Source organism: Salvelinus namaycush, chromosome 5, assembly GCF_016432855.1.
Source record: "Salvelinus namaycush isolate Seneca chromosome 5, SaNama_1.0, whole genome shotgun sequence".
Classification (NCBI taxonomy): Eukaryota; Metazoa; Chordata; class Actinopteri; order Salmoniformes; family Salmonidae; genus Salvelinus; species Salvelinus namaycush.
Window position 1 is genome coordinate 29,044,328 of NC_052311.1, and position 25,222 is coordinate 29,069,549.

Below are 25,222 nucleotides of genomic sequence, written 5' to 3' on the forward strand. Positions count from 1 at the left end.
TTTTTCTGTTGTTGATATATATATATACATATATTTGTATTATTATTTATTTCATTTTGATTTATCAGGGGGTGCTGTAGCACCCTAGGCACCCCTACTTCCCGCTGCTGTGCTAATATCCATGGACAATGGATGAATGTTAATGTGATCCCATACAGTAGGTCTGGCTAAAGACAATCACAGACAAAGACATATATATAAACCAACCTGACTGCAGAGGGCTCGTCCATATCACACGAAAGTAACAAAATGCTCGCAGTTGAACATCAAATCATAGCCGTCTAAGAAGATCACTGAAATTCTGTCACACTTGTGCCTCTGGAGATGGAGGGCATTGATGTGTGTTGTTGCCAATCCTGATTTTTCCAGTTGAAATGTTGCTTTCAGAAATGTGTTGTAGGCGAAGAACTTGTCATTAAGAAAGAAGGCCTCATTCAGCAGTTGTTCTCTGTTCAATAAAAATGATTGAGACAATAAATGCAACCTAAACATCAGCAGGCCTAATGTTACATAGGATGCCACCTTTCCAACAAGTCAGTTCAACAAATTTCTGCCCTGCTAGAGCTGCCCTGGTCAACTATAGTGCTATATTTTATGCCTAAAAATTGGGAAATTATATATATTATATTTTATACTAATACAATTGCACAGGGAAAGAGATTTTGTTTAACAAGTAATATAAAAACATTTTTAAGGTAGGGATCAAAATTCCTTTCAATACCTCACCTTGTGAGGATAATGGCACTGAGCCTTTAAAAATGTATATACACTGCTAAAAAAAATAAAGGGAACACTTAAACAACACAATGTAACTCCAAGTCAATCACACTTCTGTGAAATCAAACTGTCCACTTAGGAAGCAACACTGATTGACAATACATTTCACATGCTGTTGTGCAAATGGAATAGACAAAAGGTGGAAATTATAGGCAATTAGCAAGACACCCCCAATAAAGGAGTGATTCTGCAGGTGGTGACCACAGACCACTTCTCAGTTCCTATGCTTCCTGGCTGATGTTTTGGTCACTTTTGAATGCTGGCGGTGCTCTCACTCTAGTGGTAGCATGAGACGGAGTCTACAACCCACACAAGTGGCTCAGGTAGTGCAGCTCATCCAGGATGGCACATCAATGCGAGCTGTGGCAAGAAGGTTTGCTGTGTCTGTCAGCGTAGTGTCCAGAGCATGGAGGCGCTACCAGGAGACAGGCCAGTACATCAGGAGACGTGGAGGAGGCTGTAGGAGGGCAACAACCCAGCAGCAGGACCACTACCTCCGCCTTTGTGCAAGGAGTAGCACTGCCAGAGCCCTGCAAAATGACCTCCAGCAGGCCACAAATGTGCATATGTCAGCATATGGTCTCACAAGGGCTCTGGGGATCTCATCTCGGTACCTAATGGCAGTCAGGCTACCTCTGGCGAGTACATGGAGGGCTGTGCGGCCCCACAAAGAAATGCCACCCCACACCATGACTGACCCACCGCCAAACCGGTCATGCTGGAGGATGTTGCAGGCAGCAGAACGTTCTCCACGGCGTCTCCAGACTCTGTCACGTCTGTCACATGTGCTCATGTGCTCAGTGTGAACCTGCTTTCATCTGTGAAGAGCACAGGGCGCCAGTGGCGAATTTGCCAATCTTGGTGTTCTCTGGCAAATGCCAAACGTCCTGCACGGGTGTTGGGCTGTAAGCACAACCCCCACCTGTGGACGTCGGGCCCTCATACCACCCTCATGGAGTCTGTTTCTGACCGTTTGAGCAGACACATGCACATTTGTGGCCTGCTGGAGGTCATTTTGCAGGGCTCTGGCAGTGCTCCTCCTGCTCAAAGGCGGAGGTAGCGGTCCTGCTGCTGGGTTGTTGCCCTCCTACGGCCTCATCCACGTCTCCTGATGTACTGGCCTGTCTCCTGGTAGCGCTTCCATGCTCTGGACACTACGCTGACAGACACAGCAAACCTTCTTGCCACAGCTCGCATTGATGTGCCATCCTGAATGAGCTGCACTACCTGAGCCACTTGTGTGGGTTGTAGACTCCGTCTCATGCTACCACTAGAGTGAGAGCACCGCCAGCATTCAAAAGTGACCAAAACATCAGCCAGGAAGCATAGGAACTGAGAAGTGGTCTGTGGTCACCACCTGCAGAATCACTCCTTTATTGGGGGTGTCTTGCTAATTGCCTATAATTTCCACCTTTTGTCTATTCCATTTGCACAACAGCATGTGAAATTTATTGTCAATCAGTGTTGCTTCTTAAGTGGACAGTTTGATTTTACAGAAGTGTGATTGACTTGGAGTTACATTGTGTTGTTTAAGTGTTCCCTTTATTTTTTTGAGCAGTGTATTTTAGGAGGGAGAACACATTGAGAGGGATCTTAGACCATTCCTCCATACAGAATCCTTCCCGATCCTTGATATCCTTCGTCTGCGCTTATAGACTGCCCTCTTCAATTCAAACCGTAGGTTTTCCATGGGTTTCAAGTTCGGAGACTGAGAGAGCCATTGCCAAATCTTGATTTTGATATGTGCTTGGGGTTATTGTCTTGCTGGAAGATCCACTTGCAGCCAAGTTTCAACCTCCTGGCAGAGGCAACTAGGTTTTTGGCCAAAAATATCCTGGTACTGGGTAAAGTTCATGATGCTGTTGACCTTAACAATGGCCCTCAGGACCAGTGGAATCAAAATAGCCCCATAACATCAAAGAATTACAACCATATTTTACAGTAAGTTTGGGCTTTTCTTCTCATGCATTCTCATTTCTACGCCAAACCCACCACTGATATGCGTAGCCAAAGAGCTCTATTTTCATGTCAACCAACAAATGTAGACTCCTGGAGTTCGCTAAATGGTATTGGTTCTTGGATTGGAACTGGTGCTTTGGTCAGATGACATGAAAATAGAGCTCTTTGGCCACGCACACCAGTGGTGGATTTGGTTGATGGCTTTTTTTAAATCCAATGAATTTTCCATGTAGATTCCACTTCACAATACATTGGCAAATTAGGTTGAAACAACAGTGATTCAACCAGTTTGTGCCTAGTGAGATATAATACAATTAGTACAAAGAGTGTCGTTTTAGTATGTAGTAGGCAAGAGATGATTGGGTACAGCCTCTGTAATGATTGATTTGAGATATCAGCTGATGTAAGAAGGGCTATATAAATACATTTGATTTGGTTTGATTTGTAAAATGTATTTATTTGTAAAATCAAATCAAACATGAATTTAAAGTTTTTTAAAGTTTGATTTGATTTAGTCCTACTCTTTAGCTTTGATTTTTGGTTGAGACGGAGACGTGAATCCAACATATTAATTATTAATTTGTAAACAAACTGGAATTAAAGCCAAACTAAGTCAGTGGCACAGATGGAACTATCCAAGCAGAAGATACAGTGTACATCTCATTCAAATGTTGAAATTTGGTTGCATTGACAAACACAATCCAATATTACAAAAAAGCATTACATTTGAAATCATTCAGAGGTAGAAACCCTAGGATAATATACAGTATATTGTCTATTTTTAGTTGATTCCTGGGTTGAATTGAAACAATAGCTGTTGATGACTTTGCGTTGTAAAAAGGTTTGTATTTGGTTGCGTTAACAACCAAACACAATTCAATATCACATTTGAAATACAGTAAATAGCCTAAAGTTAAAGCTATCTTACTAACTAATGTAACATTCAACCTTAAAATGAGGCTACAGTAACTATACATGTCTTCTTATGTAATCATGTAAAGCATCTATGTTCAAGTTACCATGCATAGGTCATCGCAGGGTCTGTGGAGATCTTCACGATTATCCCGAACGCATTGATCACTTGCACTATGTACTTTTAATGTCATCTCAACTGAAATCCAGGTCATTTGGTTCTGCTATTAGATAAAGCACAGTGATAACTTATTAATCTTTTGAATAAAATAAATGTATTTACATTTAAAATGATCTGTGCTTTTAAATGGTTGAAAGCACGGTGAGAGACATTTGGGTGTCAACTAAACCAAAAATCAGACATTGTTTTGGAAAACCTCCCTGGTCTTTGTGGTTGAATCTGTGCTTGAAATTCACTACTCGACTGAGGGACCTTACAGATAATTATATGTACAGAAATGAGGTAAACATTCAAAAATCAAGTGAACCACTGTTATTGCCCATGCAACTTATTATGTGACTTGTTAACCCCTTTTTTTTCTGAAAGTATATAGGCTTGCCATAACAAGTGGGTTGAATACTTATTTGATTTCAGCTTAAATGTTTTATTAATCTGTAAAAATGTCTAATAACAAAATTCCACTTTTGGGGTATTGTGTGTAGATCAGTGGCACAAAATCTCAATTTAATCTATTTTAAATTCAGGCTGTAACACTACAACATGTGGAAAAAGTGTTTAATATGAAAAAATGTTTAATAACAAGAGAGAGGTAGATTCCCACAGCAGTATCTTCTAGGCTGCATTTGGCTGAAACCAGGGTTGAAGTCACTCTTCAGGAACGGGGGGTGATGACATGTTGAAGTTGGCAAGCCATCACGGTTTGTGGAGCTTGTGATGAGGATGCTGAACGCCACACTCCTTTGGGAATACCATTAAAGACCGAGCCAACAACATAACTGTTAACAATGGATTGACCCCATCGTCACTCACATAGGTTTTAACGACCTTCATTTTAGGTGATCAGAGGGAGAACTACACATTTTTTTAAACACCCTCGCGAGCACAGGGAAGAGAATACTTATCGCTGGCCCTCTCCCGTGCTACTGAAGAGGTTCGGAACATTTCAGCCTTTTCTTTACCCTGAATGAGCACCTGAATAAGCTTTGCAACGACAGGAATGTCCCTTTTTGTGACAACTTTGATTTGCTGTGGGAGCAACCAGCACTTTTTTAAAAGAGACGGGATTCAACCTAACCGCGGTGGTTCCAGGATTATTTCCAGCAACATCGCAAACTGTTTTAGAGACTGACAGACGTGGTCTGGTAGTGCTCTAGTCCTCCCTGTCAGAATGAGCAACAGAGGATTTGGAAAGCATATCAACTCCTGTAGAAATGGCACTATGGTTATTGTGAGTAACCTAATTTATGTTCCTTCATCTCGGCCTTCATGTGAGCTTATACATACTGTTATCTCCTACCATTCTGATAGATTCGAGACTGTCCGAAAACGTGGTTATAATGTTAATAATTCGGTTGTTATTCCTTTGGCTACCTGGAGGCAGACACCCCAGAGGCAGAGTGGCCCACACTCATTGAATATGGCGCTTTGAAATGTTAGAGCAATCACAAGTAAAACCTTTCTCGTGAATGACTTCATGACTGAGCGCAAAGTTAATTGCATGTTTCTCATTGAAACATGGCTGTCATCAGACTGTAGTGCCGCTCTTATTGAAGCCTCTCCTCGGACTACAGCTTTTCATACTCTGACTATTGTCTATTGTCCTTGAGAACTAAGATAAAATCATTGTGTTGGGCGATTTTAATATTCATGTTGACAAAGAGACTGACTCCAAGGTCATTGAATTTATTAATCTTTTGAGCTTTATGGACTTTATCCAACATGTTACTATGCACACCCATAACCGTGGCCATACTCTGGACCTGGTTATTACCAAGGGGGCTTTCTATTAACATATCCTCTATTGTTGATGTTGCTTTATCTAATCACCACTGTGTATTTTTTATTACATTGTTGCCCATAGCATTATTGAGAAACACTATCTTACCTCTGAAGTTGATGCAAATTGTATTGAATGTATGAACAATACTCCACCACCTATTCTGCCTTCCTTTTGTGATGATTTAGTTGAAACTTTAATAACAAATTAAGGGTAACCATTGATGCCATAACTCCAGTAAAGTTGAAAAAAGGCCACATCCAAACGATGATCCCCTTGGATGAGTGAGGAAACTAATAAATTAAAGAGAAATTGCAAAAAGGCAGAGTGGAAGTGGAGAAAGTCAAAGTTGCAGGTCCATTATGATATTCTGAGAGAGCAACTTGGCATATACAATCCATTCGGAAAGTATTCAGACCCCTTCACTTTTTCCACATTTTGTTATGTTACGGCCTTATTATAAAATGTATTAAATAAAAGATATTCCTCATCAATCTACACACAATACCGCATAATGACAAAGAGAAAACAGTTTTCAAATATTTTTTTCAAATGTAAAAAAAACAAAAACAGAAATAACTTATTTACACAACTATTCAGACCCTTTGCTATGAGACTCGAAATTGAGCTCAGGTGCATCCTGTTTCCATTGATCATCATAAAGTGAAAGGGTCTGAATACTTTCCGAATGCACTGTATAAGAAGGCAATTAGAAATTCCAGACGGGCTCATTTTTCTAACTTTATCACTATTAATCAGAATAATTTGAGAGTGCTCTTCTCGACAATTGATGGCCTGATAAGTTCTACCCCCGCAAACCTATGTGAACTTTCCTCCACATCTAAATGTGAGGAGTTTACAGCACATTTCAGAGATAAGACAACCAACAATAGGCTGGGTATGAGTCAAGCAAGACCTGATGAGAAGTTTGACATGTGCCCTTTAGTTAAAGTGGTAAATGATCTTAGAGCCAACACAGATGCCAAACAGCTCTCTGTCCTTAGATTAAAGTGCTGCATTCAACACTGTTGACCATGATGTCCTTCTGGACAGGTGGGTTTGGCCTCTCCGGTGCAGTTCTAAATTGTTTTAGGACTTATTTAACCGGTTGAGAGTTTTTTGTCACCCTTGGTGAACATAACTCAGAGAAAATATATATCACATGTGGCATTCCATAAGGTTCGATTTTGGGTCCGGTACTGTTCAGTTTATATATGTTACCCCTTGGCAGCGTTATCAGAAAGCACGGCATTGATTTTCACTGCTACGCAGATGATACACAACTTCACATTTCTATGTCACCAGAGGATTTTAGCTCCATGGATAAATGATTAGACTGTATTAGTGATTTTAATACAACTTCCTTCAGCTAAACTAAGACGAGACCGCAGTACTTGTTGTTGGAGCCAAAGCACAGAGAGAAAATCTAGCCGCACATTTTAGCAATAAAGATAAAACACCAGGTAAAAAACCTAGGTGTTATTTTAGATTCTGAACTAAATTTCGAATCACACATTAGGAATGTGACAAAAATAGCTTTTTACAACCTGAGTTTCTCTCTCAGGCCGTTTCTCCCTCAGGCTGATACAGAGAGACTCATCCATGCTTTTATTACAAGCAGGCTTGACTACTGTAATGCTCTCATGGCTGGTCTACCCAGAAAGCCATTGGTCAACTGCAAAACATACAGAATGCTGCAGCATGGGTACTGACCAGTTTTTTACACCAATTTTAAGGTCTCTGCACTGGCTGCCTGTGAGTTTTTATAATTAATTTAAAGATTATTCTATTGGTTTGTCAATAAATAGACATTCTTGTGCACCCCAATACATATCAGATATGCTTTAAGTTATGTACCCAGTAGGTCCCTCAGGTCCTCTGGCACTTGCCTTTTAACTATCCCAAAGCCTAGGACCAAGAGGCATGGAGAGGCAGCCTTTAGTTATTATGCCCCCTGCCTCTGGAATAGCCTGCCAGAGAACCTGAGGGGGGGCAAAACTGGACATATTTAATAGATATCTTAAATCACATCTTTTTAGCTTTGCTTTTCCTTAGTGTGCTTTTTAGTTGTTCAGTTTGTGTCATTATTTTGTTATTTGTCTTGTGTTTTATGATTTAACTGTTTTATGCATTAGGCCTAATAGTGCAGTGATTTATCAAATTTGGAAGCCTTTGCATAATAGCTGGGAAATTGTTGATTTTGCAACAACAAAAAATAGGATCGCAGAATCGCAAAATCCTGGATGGACTGGCAAATGCATCCCATAACATTTTCACACGCAAATAACCATTGATTTATTTTTACATGATACATCTGTACTTCTCAAGTTATGACTCAAAGGCAGAATGAGAGTTCATCAGAGCGGTCAGCACGCAGTCTCTTTCAACAAGATGGCAAATTCAGCACTATTCATAGTGTGCGACTTTCTTTCTTTTTATACCTCTGTTAGTCAGCACCTCTACAAACGTTTTTGGATCTGCATTAGCTCATGCTTTTTAATAGGAAAGCTGCACCATCAGAATGCAATTTAGTGAGGGCCCAAAACAATGACAAATGTTTTTTTTTATTGTGAAACACTATAATTCCATTACTGCAGACGTATTTTGGACCTTTTCTGAAATGATAATGCAACAATGTTCCAGGAAGCTCCTTTAACAATGGGAGTTTTAACAAGGGTAGCTTTATAATGTATAAATGTTATGTTATCAAAAAGCTGTATACAAGAAACGTATTCCAGACCGGTCTGCAAGTTTTTAGGTTTTTATGGCTTTTCTAGTAATGCTGTACAGTAAATAGCGTTCCAAATAATAATAATAACTATAAAAAAGTTAGAAATATGTTCAAGATTTAAAATGTGACCGCTGAAGCAATTATTAGGATTATTAGTCATGTGTGCCCCAAAGATGATCTATTATATTGCGAAGATAGTCCACTAAGCACTAACAACAGAAATATAAACGCAACATGCAACAATTTCAAAGATTTTACTGAGTTACAGTTCATATAAGGAAATATGTCAATGGTGGTGGATGGATTATTCTTGGCAAAGGAGAAATGCTCACTAACAGGAATGTAAACAAATGTGTGCTCAAAATGTGAGTGACACTTTACATGTTGCATTTACGTTTTTGCTCATTCTAGCCCATGAGAGGGCAGATAGCACAGGGTGCAACCTACACAACCAGTTTTTTTCTCAAAGTTGCCAGAATGCCACGTGCGTCCACTTATAGCAATACATTTCTAACAACATAATCATTACGAAACTTCTATTAGATCAAATAAGCCTTACGTAGTAAATTAGTATTCCATTTTTTTGCTTACCAAATTAGACACTGTCATATACACCACTTTGTCTTCTTATTGCTGTATTCTCGCGCCGACAGATTTTGGGCGTAGTTAATCCTCTCGCTTTGCCCCTTCCTCTCTGGCGTGGCGTAGTTTCGGAGATGCCTAGGCAGATGAAAGAGACTGGGTGCCACCTATTACCACTGCCAGGTTTTGGGTCCGGGATGGAGGCCATGTGGAAAGCAATGAAATGCCAGAAAAGGGGCATTAGACTAGAGAGATAGTAGGCTATGCTATGGCAAATTTGATTAAACATTCAAGTCGTGTCCTAGGTATTCTTATCTGTCAAATTGAACGTAGTAGGCTACTCCCGCATAAATCTTGGATTCCAGGAAATTAGCATATAGTTACCATGGTGATGGTAGCTCGCTGATCCAAGGAGTTCCACAAAAATACTGCTAGCTACTCGAGGAAGTTTTCTGATTACTTCTAGCAAGCTAGCTAGCTTTTTAATTTGCTAGTAGATCTACTGTGTCTCACTTTTGAGAGTAAAACGACTAGGTTTCTTTCCAGCATTTTTTATTGCCAAGTTAAAGAACATCTCCAGGAGTCCGCCCATCGCGAAAAGAAGACAGCCAGATTGTAGGTGCTCAGGTTAGGTCTCAGTTTTGGTCACGTAGCCCAAACATCTGCTTCGACATAAGGAAATATGACTATGTTTGCTGCTGGTTACTGGATACCTGAGACAGAAAAGTTCTGAAGACGTCTCCCCCTCTGAAGGTAAAGACCGCAACCACTACGTTTACTATTCAAGAAAATCGTACTGTAGCCTACCATTTGTCTCTAATTGTTGTTACGTTGTAACGTCAACACATTTCAGCAGCAGCGTTGCAATTGTACAATTAGAAGCCTGTATTTTTTGTCACGATTGTCTTTGTGTCATAAGTAGTAGTAGTAGTCCTGGTGGTTTATTATTATACTTTTATAAAAACTTTTTTTTTTAACATAATTTTGTATATCCTATCTTGGCTTGAACCCTTAACTCACTGTTACAGTGTGTCTCCAGTGTACAGTATGTGGGTGTTTTTGTCTTTTCAGGGCCTGAGTGGAGGGACAGGAGTTGGGTCGTGTTCTTGAGGTGAGCCTTGCTAGAACCAGGCAACCATAACAAGATGGTGAAAAAAAACACAGGACACTCACGACAGTCGTCCATATCCAAGACAGCTGGTGGCTCCCAGATATCCAGCCTCAAAGACCTGAGCCTGCTGGATGGATCTGGCCTTGGGCAGGAGGAGACCACAGAGCTGCCTCCAGAACCCCCCACACCTGACGAGGGCCACTTGGGCTTCCCAGACCCTGTCTACCTGCTGGCAGCAGTCATCTTTCAGAACACTCACCTGGAGAAGCCTGCTGCCCACCGATTAGTCAGTTATGGCAAGCGGGCGGGGCTGCCCCTGCCTGAGGCCAAGGATGAGGCGTACCAACGCAGCTCGTATGAGCTGGCCTTCAACACACTCAAATGTAAGTGAACAGCAGATAGGACTGTAGGCTATGGGGAAATGTATACTTAGAAAGGTTTACTATCCTTCCTCCTTCATTCTATATTTTCCTCCTTAATTTATTACAGTATGTACGTATGTATGATGGGTCCCCATTCCGCTGCATATGATTGGACGTGGTTGTCTTGAGCCACGCATGCAAGAGAAAAGCAACAAAAGCAAACAAACGGCCATTTGAAAATGAGAATGAATAGTGTTAGGGACATTAATTGACAGGTGGAATTGAATCCTGATAGATTGATGGAGTGAAAAGTGCAAGGGAAAATCCCTTTGAATGGCCATGGGGAATTCAGTGGGATGTTACAAATCAATTGTTTACATATATATTTATTTATCCATTATCTGTGAAACCAATGACGGGGGGGGCAGGTCTGCAGCTGCCAAACACACAGGGCGTGTAATCACCATGGCGTTAAGGGAGGGGAAGGTTAGAGGACTGTCAGTGCAGCCCAGGAGATGGAATCGATTTCTCCTGCTCTCCCCATGTGAGAGGGGCTTTCATCTCTCTAGATTAGGCTTGCTTGTTGAGGTCCGGGTTTGCATATCAGACTAACTCGAGCTCCATTGCTTCCCTGCTGCAACTGTAAAAGTGGTTGTGAAAGCAGGGGTTACGTTTCCTGGCTACCCCAGACTCCTTGCTCCGGCCAAACGTTACGCCACGCCCACAGACGTTAGTTTCTTCTCCGCAGTGAGTCTGGATCTGAGTACCTCCCCGACCCTTCACCGAGTGCGAATAACATTCAGGGCCATCTGATTGGTCCAGAAACCAATGGGTTGGGCCAGAGCCAGAACACACGTGGTTAAAAACGGCAGTTTGAAAATGTGTCATTGGCTTTGATACTCTGATTGGTTAGAGACGATCCTATCACTCATGACTTTGTTTTGTACAGCGCCCCTCGTGCCCCTCATCACCACAAACAACTTCAATGATGGCAGTCTCAGACTAAAGTACACTACATGAGTATGTGGACACCTGCTCATCAAGCATCTCATTCCAAAGTCATGGGCATTAATATGGAGTTGGTCCCCCCTTTGCTGCTATAACAGCCTCCACTCTTCTGGGAAAGCTTTCCACTAGATGTTGGAACATTGCTGTGGGGACTTGCTTCCATTCAGCAACAAGAGCATTAGTGAGGTCAGGCACTGATGTTGGGCGATTAGGCCTGGCTCACAGTCGGCGTTCCAATTCATCCCAAAGGTGTTCGATGGGGTTGAGGTCAGGGCTCTGTGCAGGCCAGTCAAGTTCCACACAGATTCCGACAAACCATTTCTGTATGGACCTTGCTTTGTGCACGGGGGCATTGTCATGCTGAAACAGGAAAGGGCCTTCCCCAAACTGTTGCCACAAAGTTGGAAGCACAGAATCATCTAGAATGTCATTGTACGCTGTAGTGTTAGGATTTCCCTTCATTGGAACTAAGGGGCCTGGCCCGAACCATGAAAAACAGCCCCAGACCATTATTTCTCATCCACCAAACTTTACAGTTGGCACTATGCATTCGGGCAGGTAGTGTTCTCCTGTCATCCGCCAAACCCCGATTCATCCGTCGGACCGCCAGATGGTGAAGCATGATTCATCACTCCAGAGAATCTGTTTCCACTGCTCCAGAGTCCAATGGTGGCGAGCTTTACACCACTCCAGCTGATGCTTGGCATTGCTCATTTTGATCTTAGGCTTGTGTGCGGCTGCTCGGCCATGGAAACCCATTTCACGTTTCTTCCAGAGGCAGTTTGAAACTCGGTAGTCAATGTTGCAACCAAGGACTGATGATTTTTACTTGTTTTCTGCATTCGGCGGTCCCGTTCTGTGAGCTTGTGTGGCCTACCAATTCGCGGCTGAGCCGTTGTAGCTCCTAGACGTTTCCACATCACAATAACAGCACAGTAGACCAGGGCAGAAAATTGCCGAACTGACTCGTTGAAAAGGTGGCATCCTATGATGGTGGCACATTCTAATGCCAATGTTTGTCTATGGAGATTGCATGGCTGGGTGCTCGATTTTCTTCACCAGTCAGCAACGGGTGTGGCTGAAATAGCCAAATCCACTCATTTCAAGGGGTGTCCACATACATTTGTATATATAGTGTATGTGGCGAACAACAGAACATTGGAAGAATTTAGTGTGAGTCGTCAGGCTAGAAGTTCAAAGGTCATACAACAAAATAGGGCACACCGTGTTGGATGGAAGAGGTCTGAGATCCTATCTTACCTCTATATTTAGTATAGTATCGCTTGTCTCTATTCATTTCTATGGCTTGGAGTCCTTATTTCCAGAGGAAAAAATAGGTAAGTCGATTTTTTCTCTCTCTCATTTCAATCCCATTTTTTGTTTAATAAGTGTCATGTTATCAGTTCCACCTCATTCTGATTCTCCCCCGTCTTTCCTACCCTCATATCCCTGGAATGAGTTCATTTGGAGAGCACCAGATAGTGGGATAATGTTCTGGAGATAAAAATGTACAGCAAATGAACAGGGTATTGACTAGCAGAGGCTGACGTTGGGTAGGTCCGTACAATAATCACCACAGATGTGTCACATTTTTCTCCCCTCCTAATTTTAGTCGTTTACAATTTGGATGTGGCTCACTGTTTATAATGGGACGTGCCTACAATGTCTGCGGCAGAATTCATTTGCAAAATAAGGACATATTCTGGCTGGTCGATAGAATGTCCGTCATTATTACAAAAGACAAAAGGAGGCGGATCGCTACATTGTAATTGTGTCTGAACTGTGTCAATGCTGTCCTACTGTAGCCAAGATTGCTTGGTGTGGTGGAAGATGTACACAGCCTATTTGTCCGGCACATCAGATTCGGTCACATTTGTTGCGTTTCAAAAAATATATTGCTAACCAATGAAACGACACAGCTGAGAAAGACGCCTTAATCTCCCCCACTGTCCTCCGATGAGCGGGATGACTTCAGGTTGCAGAGATCGATATACACAACACACTGGATGCATCTTACACGCACAGCCTGGGAATGACAATGATCCAACATCGAGCTGAGGTCAGTTGTTAACATAAAAAAACAACAAAAAAAGCTTAGGCAGCGAAAACCCGGCGAGCAAAATGCCAATGAGCCCTTGTATTGATCATGTGATTATAACTCTTATCCATTCAAATCAAAAGTAGCCCTAAACCCCATAACGACACACAGAGGACAAAGTCAAGTGTTTCCGTAATGCAGTCATTATTACAGTAATGTAAACTTGTGTGTTGGGCAGTGATTTCTGACGACGTCACCCCACTCATTCACACAAAAGAACTGAACTGAATCGAGCATAGAGGAGGCGGATGGCCTGATGTTCATTGGATGGAGGTGGTTTAGTTTAGAGGGGGCCTGGTGGTAGTGTGTGTTGCTGCAGTGTACGAGATGACCCACTGTGAACCTCTTAAGTGTGAAACCAAAGGGAAATTATTACCAGGGTATCTAGGAATATCTAGATTACAGTGATCTATTTCTGTGTCGTTCCCCCTCCTCCCTCATTCTAGTTCTCTCTTGTCCTCCCCTCTTATTTTATTTCTTTCTGGCTCCGTCCCACCACTCCTTCTCTTTCTCCTCTTTTTCTCTATACTTCACCAGCGCCCCAGTCATCACCTTGAATCTTGGAGGGTTGATCACATCTCTTCATGTCCCTGGTCTCAGACAAATCATTTGCTCAATGGAGAGAGAAAGAGAGAGAGGTGGGTTCCCCCCCCATCCATCCCTCCCTCTCTCCATTCCCTCTCTCTGTTCTCCATTCCTCCGAGGCCCACTCCTGTCTCTTTGTCCGTAGTAGCCAGCAGCCATGTCACAGCACAGAGCTGATATGTGGCCGGAGTAGGCAGGGAGTAGGTTTATTTGACTTGGGGGGGGGGGGGCTCCTTGTTTCAGACCGTGGGAGGGAGAGAGCGAGAGAGAGGGAACATGTCATTTCTGCCCTTGGCTAAGAGCATGGCACTTTACCCCGAGACGCTTCAGCAAATATCAAACATTGCAGGTTGATAATATGTAAGCTATTTAACGCTGCCATCCTGTCCAAGGGTTCTGCTCAGCTCGCCTGAATAGAGACTCGGGGGTTTGTTGGCAGAGCTTCTTTTAGATTCATGTGAAATGGAGTGTACCGATGTGGAATACTGCGAGACAAAGAGCTGAATAAGGCCAAGTGGGGTTGTATTCAGGCCTTCTAGCGCTCCTGTGTGGATTTATTTGACCGGGTTCATCATCACTCACTGGCCTTAGTTAGTTTGTTACCTGGACGAGGGCCACACGACACAAACTCAAACAATTGGTTAGAGAGTAGCGCCTCATCCTAGGTTGTCATGAAGTTGCCCCTAGACACTGGTATAAGATCAGTTTGGCATTTTTACCCTTAAAGGTTAAGGCTAGGATTTGGGGAGGGTACGCTGATCCTAGATCTGTGCATAAGGGCAACTCCTACCCGAAGCTTATAGGTCGATATTTAGGTGCTTACACCTCAGCTCAGCGCTGCCCCTGATGTGTAATAGCTTCTGGTATGAGAGATTTATATGTGAATTTACTGTGTTTTACTCCTCAGTCCTCCCTAGGCTGATTTATAGACCAGAGAGGATAATGACCTCCACATATATATATACCGCATCATCATCACACCATCTCCTCCCCTCTGGGTCTGTGCTTTCCTCCTGTACTGTAGGGTCAGGCAAGGCGGCCATGTTGCTAGGCTTATCTTTAAGACCTTCTGCTGCTATGATCGAAACACTCATTGACCTGACGCTGCCGTAAATCATGCAAGGAGTTTAGGCCCAATCACTGACACTGTCTTTAGTGTGTGTGTGTGTGTGTGTGTGTGTGTGTGTGTGCGCGTGCGTGTGTGTATACATGTGTGGTTTTTTGCACCCTTTTATCTAGCCTTCATCTGTTTAGCCCGTTGAGCAGACGGTTGGCGTGATTTGTGATGTTATGGTAGGTTAACAGCGGTGTATGTTGTTGCCATGGCGTCCCAGTAGCAGTTAGATAGGACTCAGGTGTGTCATTTAAGATTAGAGGTTAATCAGGGCAGCACAGCCATTGTGTACACACACGTCACACACACACACACACACACACACACACACACACACACACACACACACACACACACTCAAAACCCTTCCCGTCTGTCCCATTTCATTTTAGACTTGAATGCATTCATAAGCACACACGCACACATGTACGCACACAAACACACACACACAGACACACACAGACACACACAGACACACACTCATACACTCAAAACCCTTCCCGTCTGCCCCATTTCATTTTCGCCTTCTCAATGGGATAAAGAGGATTTTGAAAATAAGGAAAATGCTGTTCTATCAAGATTACCTGGAACATGTGCATTTTGGATAAAGCTGCCGTGCTTCCCTTTCCAATATGTGGTGAAAACACATTGCAAAACTGAGGGGGTTTAGAAACAGGTGTTCCCTAATCCAAGATAAAGCAGATGTGTTGCTGTTTGCTCTCCCTTCTTTGGAGTTGAAGGAGAAAGCCTGTGGTTCTGGGGACACTGGGAACCAGAATGTGTGAGTCTGTTTGTTTGTGTGTGTGCGAAGCTGTGTGTGAGATTGTGTGTGTGACTGTGTGTGAGGCTGTGTGTGTGTGTGTGTGTGTGTGTGTGAGAGGCTGTGTGTGAGCGAGGCTGTGTGTGAGCGAGGCTGTGTGTGAACGAGGCTGTGTGTGAGCGAGGCTGTGTGTGAACGAGGCTGTGTGGGAACGAGGCTGCGTGAGTGAACGAGGCTGTGTGTGTGTGTGTGTGTGAGGCTGCGTGTGAGCGAGGCTGCGTGTGAGCGAGGCTGCGTGTCCGAGACTTCGTGTCCGAGGCTGCGTGTGTGTGAGACTGTGAGTGAGCGAGGTTGCGTGTCTGAGGCGGCGTGTGTGTGAGACTGTGAGTGAGCGAGGCTGCGTGTCTGAGGCTGCGTGTGTGTGAGACTGTGAGTGAGCGAGGCTGCGTGTCCGCGGCTGCGTGTGTCCGAGGCTGCGTGTGTCCGAGGCTGCGTGTGTCCGAGGCTGCGTGTGTCCGAGGCTGCGTGTGTCCGAGGCTGCGTGTGTCCGAGGCTGCGTGTCCGAGGCTGCGTGTGTCCGAGGCTGCGTGTGTCCGAGGCTTCGTGTCCGAGGCTGCGTGTGTGTGAGACTGTGAGTGTATGTCAGAGTATGTGAGCGGAGTTGAGAGGTCAGAAATCCCGCTCCTCGCTCAAAGGAGAAAAAAAGCTGCCGCTCCAAATTCGCTCCATAACATTAAAATCACAATTTAACCAACACCCATCTATTTTTGTGACTACCTGGACCTACCATTTGGCTTTGAAGTATTGAAACCAAACCATATGATTTGAATGAAAAAGTAGACAACAGGGAAACAACAGGAAAAGGTGCTCATCATTTCAAATAAGCTGCATGTCGTATTAAACAGCATATAAACACTCTAAATAGGGAGCCAGACAGGGAGCCAAAGAAGGAACGAAAATGAATGATTTAGGCTATATTATTTATATTATTTCAAGGCTATAGCCTACAAAAAAAATACGTTGTGAAGCATTTGCGGGTGCGACACACTAGGCTGGTAGGGGCATTAAGCGCTCAGCGTTTAAACAAAATGTTGTTGTTATTAATAGTATATACAGTAAATTGCACATATAGGCTGTGACTCACTTAGAATTCATTACAAATTAAACGAAAAATGATTAGGCTCCATCTATAGTGCCTTTGAATTCATTTTTAGAAACATGAGTTTGTCCGGAGTCTCTGGCTTCAGGCTCATGCGATGGTGCATGGAGATCAGGCCAGCAGTGGAGAATGCCCTCTCAGTGCTTGCAGAGCCACTGGGAATACTTAACACCGTTCGGGCCACTCTTGCCAGGCTGGGCAGGGATGCGTAGTTGTTTTCAGTTTCTTCTGTAGGTAGGCCTAAAGGGTTTTAGGTACTATAACCCTATCAAAACGGAAAGCTCCTTGAAAGAGGTAAAATGACAGGCCTATTGGGCCAAAATCAAGGATGGCCTATTGTGTAGATAATAGAATGAAAATGAATGAAACTTTTAACAGATCAGATTTTTAGTTAATAAATACTTTGCTACAGTGATTCGCTTTGCTACACTTAGCTAGCTACCCACCTGGTTCCTTTCTGTTGGCATGTGCACGTACTAAGGACACCATCATGCTTTCGGGATACCTGTCTTTTCAGATTCCACAATGGTTCTTTAGTTGTGGACACTACATCACCTCACTCCCTCTCTTGCTCGTGGTCCTCCTCGTCTTTGTTCACCTGTGTGTTTTATCAGTTTCCTTATGAAAACATTTAGAGAACTCCATGACAGGAGCTAAAGCATGGGGCCATAGCAACACACGAGTAGATTACAAATGCATGCTGGGCCGGCATGCCATGAGCTCCTGAAGTGCTCGTGAAGTGCCCGTGAAGTGCCCGTGAAGTGCCCGTGAAGTGCCCGTGAAGTGCCCGTGAAGTGCCCGTGAAGTGCTCTTGAAGAGCTTGTGAAGTGCCCGTGAAGTGCCCGTGTAGTGCCCGTGTAGTGCTCGGGAAGTGCTCGGGAAGTACCTGTGAAATGCCCCTTGAATGGCCCGTGAAGTGCTCGTGAAGTGCCCGAGAAGTGCCCGTGAAGTGCTCGTGAAATGCTCGTGAAGCGAGCGCTACTGGAGCGGGTGAGAATGCCGACGCTCCAGTCAAATTTGGCACACTCCACTCCTCGCTCCGCTCACATACTCTGGTGTGTGTGCGAGGCGGTGTGTGTGTGTGTGTGTGTGTGTGCGGCGTGCGCGAGGCTGTGTGGGTCAGAATAAAACATCCTGTTGTCAAGGGAGACAGATGTTCCCTTCATGATATCTCAGCTAGGGCAGAGAGAAGAGAAAAACACATTAGGAACTGCAGATCTCTCTCAGATAGCTGGTAAGTAGCCTACAAGACCTTGGTCTCTAATGAGAGCAATGCACAGGGCATGTATCCTGGTATTACAGCCACTGATTACATGACCAGCAATGTGTGATTAATAAGTGTCATCAGTGTCACAGAGGCTCTAATTTCAGACATAGTAAATGAATTATGGTAAATTAACTCAATTAAATCTCTGATTAACTCCATTAAAATACAAATGAGCGTTTAATCGTGTGAATAAAAAAATCCTCATCTAATTGAATTAGCTTTTCAAATTATAGTGAGATTATTCCTGCTGCCTGCGAGAACTCTCTCGCTGTCTCTCCCTATCTCCTTTCTAGACAAGAGCTCAGTATTAGATATGGAGTCTCAGCCCTAGTCATTTATTTCATTGGGTTAGGTGTGTAATTCTATCAGGCATGTTCCAAATGATCCTGTCTGGTCTGGGCTGGTCTGTGGAGATAATTAGAGATAGAGATAATAAAGATAGAGATGAGATTGGCAAGATCCTGAACCATTATCTCCATATAATGGAAATATTAATTCTCACCTTCTTCTTCTTAATCTCTCTCTCTCTCTCTCACATGACCTCTTACTTACCTGTCTACGAGTTACACTATTGAAACATTCTCTATGCTCCTCCCCCCACAGACCAAGAGCTCCTGGAGGACATCATGATTGACAGCTGCTTTTACCTCTCTCAGCCAATGGTGAGTGAAACATAGAGCTTCACCCAGGGAGGTGGAAGTTCGAGATCTGTTTCAACCGGTTTTGGCTTTCTCTAACTAACGTCCTGACTCCACAGCGGTACTTCAAAGCTCTCAATATTCATGTCCCGCTGTTCTCCTTGTTGTACAAACTCTTTGTTCAGCTCCGCATGCTTTTCATACCACTAATCTGTAACTGTGATACCGATTATTATATATCGATGGAACACCTTTTCTTCACATCACAAAGCAATTTGGTGCCGCACATCTGAGAGAACAAAGAGAACTCGGCTAGTCGGTTGTTTGTTGCTTTGTTGCTTTTCTCAAACAGAAACACTCCATTAGTGATGGGATCAGGATGCTCTACATGACGCCCTGGGCTGCTCAGGGCTGTGTCTGCGTGCCCGCCGCTCAGCGGGTCTGAGTGTATTCTGGTCGATACGTATCCCTCCTCTCTCTGTCTCTGGGAGCGGTTGTCTGGGCTGTGAGCCCAATACAATTAGCAGTGCACTGTGTAGACGTAAAGAGAAGGTTCCCACGGCAGCCATGAACCGAGAGGTAGTGGCACTAAAACAACGCCTCCCTACTCATTTACGTAAATCAAGATTGGCGTCTGGGATGGTTTTTGAGTGTACTTTTGCCCCGCTGTAGTTTAAAGAAACAGGCTTGTGATGTTAGAGTAGAGATGATGGTAATGATATTGATGGAGATGGTAATGTGAGGGCAAACTGGAATTCATCCATAAGCACGCACACACACACACACACACACAGACACACACACATGCACCAAGCACGCACCCACCCACACACAGACACACACATACACACATACACGCATGACACGCACAGACTTACTGTAGTACCTGTGTGAAATATGGCCTTGCCTGGAATGAATGGGTCTTCTCTATGGTGGGGTGGCAGGTCGTTATTCTGCATCCCACCAGGAGACAATAAAGGCCAGACACAATGAGGCTCTCTTCAGAACTCACTCTCACCTCATTTTACACCCCTGGCATCTATAAAGTTCAACCTTGACAGAAAGAGGAGGAGAGGGGTGCCGAGGGAGACGTAAAAAGGAGAGAGGGATGGGGATAGAAACGAAAGGTGCCATCTAGAACCTAAAAGGGTTCTTCGGCTGTCCCCACAGGAGATCCCTTTTGGAAGCCTTTTTTCTAAGAGGGGAACTAAAGTCTGGAGTGTATTTGATTGCAGTGAAGAGAGAAATGTGGCTTAGATCTACCTCACTGCGGCTGGAAATAGAGGGAAGTGACCATGCAGTGACCAGAGAGACAAAGCATAGGAGTTGAACTGACGCAGTGAAACTGCACAGTATTCTTCTGATGATAGACCATGCATAGCAGCTACCGCTGTATTTTGTAGACCTCATCATTTTATCATTACTTGGTCCATCACATCCATCACGGCCAGTGTTAAGTGGTCAGTGTTGGGTGTTAAGGCCTGATGTCACAGCGTGGCAGCAGGGGTGACGCGACAACACAACAGACTTGTTTACTTCCATCCACGGGACGCTGTTGCCAGGCAGCCCAGGACAACCCCCCCCCCCCCCCCCCCCCCCCCCCCTTGGGTTCAACCTTGGCAGAAGGCGAGCGATGACGGAGGGAGGGGAAAGAGGAATGCAGGGAAAGGAGAGGGAGATAGGGACGGACCCAGCACCTGTTTCTGATATCAACCTTTCCAAAATCTGATTAAAAGCCCCTGAGTGAATAACGAGCTGGCGCTAGTTCTTTAGCCGAGCAGTTAGCGTTAGCCTAGCGTAGCGTCTCGCTCCATTAGCCTTGCAGCGGCGCCATGGCAATCTGTTGCTGCCGAGCAACACCATCTGCCACTAATGTGATCTGTGTCCCTCGACCCCTTGAGGGAGAGAGAGGAAGAAAGGGGAGGGATAGAGCGACAGAGGGATAGAGTGACAGAGCGTGAAGGTATGAGAGGGAGAGGAAGAGAGGGTGATAAGCTGGTGGGAGAGGTAGAGGGAGAGATGGAGTGTGTCTTCCTGCTGGGTTTAATTAAGAGGTAGGAGCCAGGTCCTGGCAGGGCGTCCCAAAGCTGCTCCACCACCCTCCCTCTGCCTCTGACTGGAGGACTGGGGACCGCTGGGTAACTGCCCAAAACAACCATAGGAGTTACACGTCTCTGTCAATCACTTAGCCTAATCAATAAACCCATCAAACTGCCTTCTCAGGGGATATCTCTTGAGGGTTTCTGCAGGTAGTTACTGTGTATAGCAGTATTGAATTATCCTTACTGTGTCTCGGCGATCTCTGGGGTTTGATGATAAAGAATGTTGATTGTTGAACCGTGTCAATTCGTTCTACTCTCTCTCTGTGCTCCCTCTGGTGTAGGCATCCAACTGTTGAAGAACAACTCCTTCATCCGTCCTATGCTGTATCTGTTGTTTTCTGTCTTCGGCCGACTGACAGTTTGTTGGCAGTTGACTGTTAGAGCGTGACATTTCTATCTGTAGATACTCTGGTGCGGTTGATTGTTGAAGCAAAACTTCTCTCTCTATCCAGCCCCAACTCTGCTGTTATTTCCGTTTCTGGACAAGTATACAGTTGGCTTTTGAAGTGTGTCTGATCTATGGATTCTAACTCTACGCTGCGTTCTTCCTCCAGCCTGATGACCAGATGAGTCTGGTGGTGGTGATGCTCTACGACTTCCAGGACAGGAAGTTCCTCCCTCGGGAATGCCAGGGGGAGGAGCTCGTACAGGAAGTCAGGGAGGTGGAGAACTGCCTCCTCAGGTAAGAGGGAAAGGGAGGGGGGGGGTGTACTGTATTTGTGTTGTTTTGGTAGGTAGCTGAGGGGTATGAGTGTCTGTTGGAACACCTTCTCTCTTCCTGTGTGTGTTGTAGGTTTAAGACCAAGCTGGCAGCCTCCCTGGCTCGCAGTAGGATCAAACATGACCTCCTGACCATCGACTGCATCCTCCCCGAGGCTGTGAGGAAGAAACAGGAGAGAGCCAACAGGCTGCTCCTCTACGCATGGGTCAACACATTCAAGAGCAGGTCAGCACACACACACACACACACACACACACACACACACACACACACACACACACACACACACACACACACACACACACACACACACACACACACAGGTCTGAGATTGTGGGTGTTGGCCAATGGTTTATGATCCAGGTGCCATGCAGACATCCCATTAAACCATAGTGCGCGTGTGTGTGTGTGCGAGAGAGAACGGAGGAGAGACGTAGAGAGACGGGGAGAGAGAGAGAGAGATTAGGTTAGATATTTCTTTGTCTGATTTTCCACAGATAGATGCTTTACGTAGAAGAAAATGCACTGCGAGAGAGTGAGAGACATGGCATAGACAACATCATACATACACATTCATGAAAAACAAAACAGAAATGACAGCTTAAGGACTCCTCCCTTCACCATTACAATCACTGTGCCCCCCCTCATCCCCCCCACATCACTGTGCCCCCCCACATCCACTCAATATAACACATCCCCTTAATGTCCAAGTTCCCTGAGCGTTGCACATCATGTTATTGCACAACCCTATCATTACAATGTCCACGATTCCATGATTATTTTACACAGTTACATTTCCCTTATCACTTTTAACAATTGCACGTCCATCCCCATGTCCTCCTTATTCTTCATAAGGGTCAGTGCGTGTGGCACAAATTTGTTTTTGTACCCGACCAGTTTAGACTCGGGAGTCTGTAGTGTTTCCTGGATGGCAAGATCACAAACTCGGAGTTGGGAGGAGTCCTTCCTCTGCTATTTTGTTTGCCGTCCTCAGCATGTTTTTGTGGTAGCTGTCCAGAAAGGTTCTTTACGCAGTTCTCAGCAGACTTGTCACCCTGGTTTTTGTCTGTACTGTGACACTGTCGTACCACACTGTAATGCAAAACGGCAAAACACTCTGGATACTGGAGCATAATAAAAGATAACAATACGAGTAAACCAAACATTTAGAAGTGTCACGCCCTGACCGTAGAGATCTTTTTATGTCTCTATTTTGGTTTGGTCAGGGTGTGATTTGGGTGGGCATTCTATGTTCATTTTCTATGTTTTGTATTTCTTTGTGTTTGGCCGGGTGTGGTTCTCAATCAGAGGCAGCTGTCTATCGTTTTGTCTCTGATTGAGAACCATACTTAGGTAGCTTTGTCCCACATGGTTTTTGTGGGTAGTTATTTTCTGTTTAGTGTTTTTGCACCTGACAGGACTGTTTCGGTTTCGGTTATTCTCTTTGTTATTTTGTTATAGTGTTCAGTTTCAATAAAAAGCATGAACACTTACCACGCTGTGCTTTGGTCAGATTCCTGTTCTTCAGACGACGAAAACCGTTACAGGAAGACCTTCCTAATATTGAGTTGCATAATTATAATACAGGAAGGCACAATTTATACTACAATATTTACACAAGTATTGGGGGTGGGGGGTGGGGGAGGCATTGTATAAACTGAGCAGTATAATAAGAGTCTGGTAGCAGTAGTTGTGATATGTGTGTGTATGTCTGTGTGGGTGTGTGTGTGTGTGTCTGTGTGGGTGTGTGTGTGTCTGTATTATCATGACACAAGGCGAGACCCAGATGCAGACACAGGAGGAAGATGGTTGGAGTATTACAATGTTTATTCATCCGAAAAGACTAGGCAAGAGAATGGTCGTGGACAGGCAAAAAGGTCAAAACCAGATCAGAGTCCAGGAGGTACAGAGCGGCAGACAGGCTCGAGGTCAAGGCAAGCGGAATGGTCAGGCAGGCGGGTACAAAGTCCAGGAACGGGCAAGGGTCAAAATCGGGAGGACTAGAAAAAGGAGAAATGCAAAAAGCAGGAGAACGGGAAAAACGCTGTTTTTTTTTTTATTTTTATTTTTTATTTTTTTTTTTTTTTTTTCTCCCATTTTTCTCCCCAATTTTCGTGGTATCCAATCGCTAGTAATTACTACCTTGTCTCATCGCTACAACTCCCGTACGGGCTCGGGAGAGACGAAGGTCGAAAGCCATGCGTCCTCCGAAGCACAACCCAACCAGCCGTACTGCTTCTTAACACAGCGCGCCTCCAACCCGGAAGCCAGCCGCACCAATGTGTCGGAGGAAACACCGTGTACCTGGCCCCCTTGGTTGGCGCGCACTGCGCCCGGCCCGCCACAGGAGTCGCTGGAGCGCGATGAGACAAGGATATCCCTACCGGCCAAACCCTCCCTAACCCGGACGACGCTATGCCAATTGTGCGTCGCCCCACGGACCTCCCGGTCGCGGCCGGCTGCGACAGAGCCTGGGCGCGAACCCAGAGACTCTGGTGGCGCAGTTAGCACTGCGATGCAGTGCCCTAGACCACTGCGCCACCCGGGAGGCCCCGAAAAACGCTGGTTGACTTGGAAACATACAAGAGGAACTGGCACAGAGGGACAGGAAACACAGGGATAAATACACTTGGGAAAATAAGCGACACCTGGAGGGGGTGGAGACAATCACAGGGACAGGTGAAACAGATCAGGGTGTGTGTGTCTGTGTGTCTGTGTGGGTGTGTATATGAGTATGTCTGTGTGGGTGTGTATATGAGTGTGTGTGTGTGTGTCTGTGTGTGTCTGTGTGGGTGTGTGTGTGTATGTCTGTGTGGGTGTGTGTGTGTGTCTGTGTGTATGTCTGTGTGGGTGTGTATATGTGTGTGTGTCTGTGTGTGTGTGTATGTCTGTGTGGGTATGTGTGTGTGTCTGTGTGGGGGTGTATATGAGTGTGTGTGTGTGTCTGTGTGGGTGTGTATATGTGTGTGTCTGTGTGGGTGTGTGTGTGTGTGTATGTCTGTGTGTGTGTATGTCTGTGTGGGTGTGTATATGAGTGAGTGCATGTGTACTAAGGTGTGGAGAATCAGAGCAGGTGGTCAGTCCAGTTCAAGTGTTCAGCAGTCTGATGGTTTGTAGATAGAAACTGTCTCTGAACCTGTTGGTATCAGACCCCATGTTTCGATAATGTCTGTCTGACGTTAAGGGAAAGAACAGCTTGTGGCTGGGGTGCGTGGGATCCTTGATGATGCTGCATGCCTTCCTCAGGCACCTTTTCGACTAGATGTCCTGGATGGGTGAGAGCACGGTCCCAGTAATGTACCGGGCTGTCTTCACCACCCGCTGGAGAGCCTTGCGGTTGTGGACGGAGCAATTCCAGTACCAAGCCGTGATGCAACC

General features: G+C 44.8%; 1 protein-coding gene across 1 annotated transcript in view; it reads left to right on the forward strand.

The window, feature by feature from the left end:
• The first annotated feature begins 9,057 nt into the window (after positions 1 to 9,057).
• Positions 9,058 to 25,222, forward strand: part of LOC120048168 (putative methyltransferase NSUN7) — a 31,360-nt gene continuing 15,195 nt past the window's right edge. The window contains exons 1-5 of the mRNA XM_038993919.1: positions 9,058 to 9,672; positions 9,991 to 10,413; positions 18,987 to 19,045; positions 21,678 to 21,805; positions 21,917 to 22,069. Of these exons, the coding sequence (XP_038849847.1) occupies positions 10,065 to 10,413; positions 18,987 to 19,045; positions 21,678 to 21,805; positions 21,917 to 22,069 (689 nt within the window). The 5' untranslated portion in view covers positions 9,058 to 9,672; positions 9,991 to 10,064. The remainder of the gene's footprint in view (positions 9,673 to 9,990; positions 10,414 to 18,986; positions 19,046 to 21,677; positions 21,806 to 21,916; positions 22,070 to 25,222) is intronic.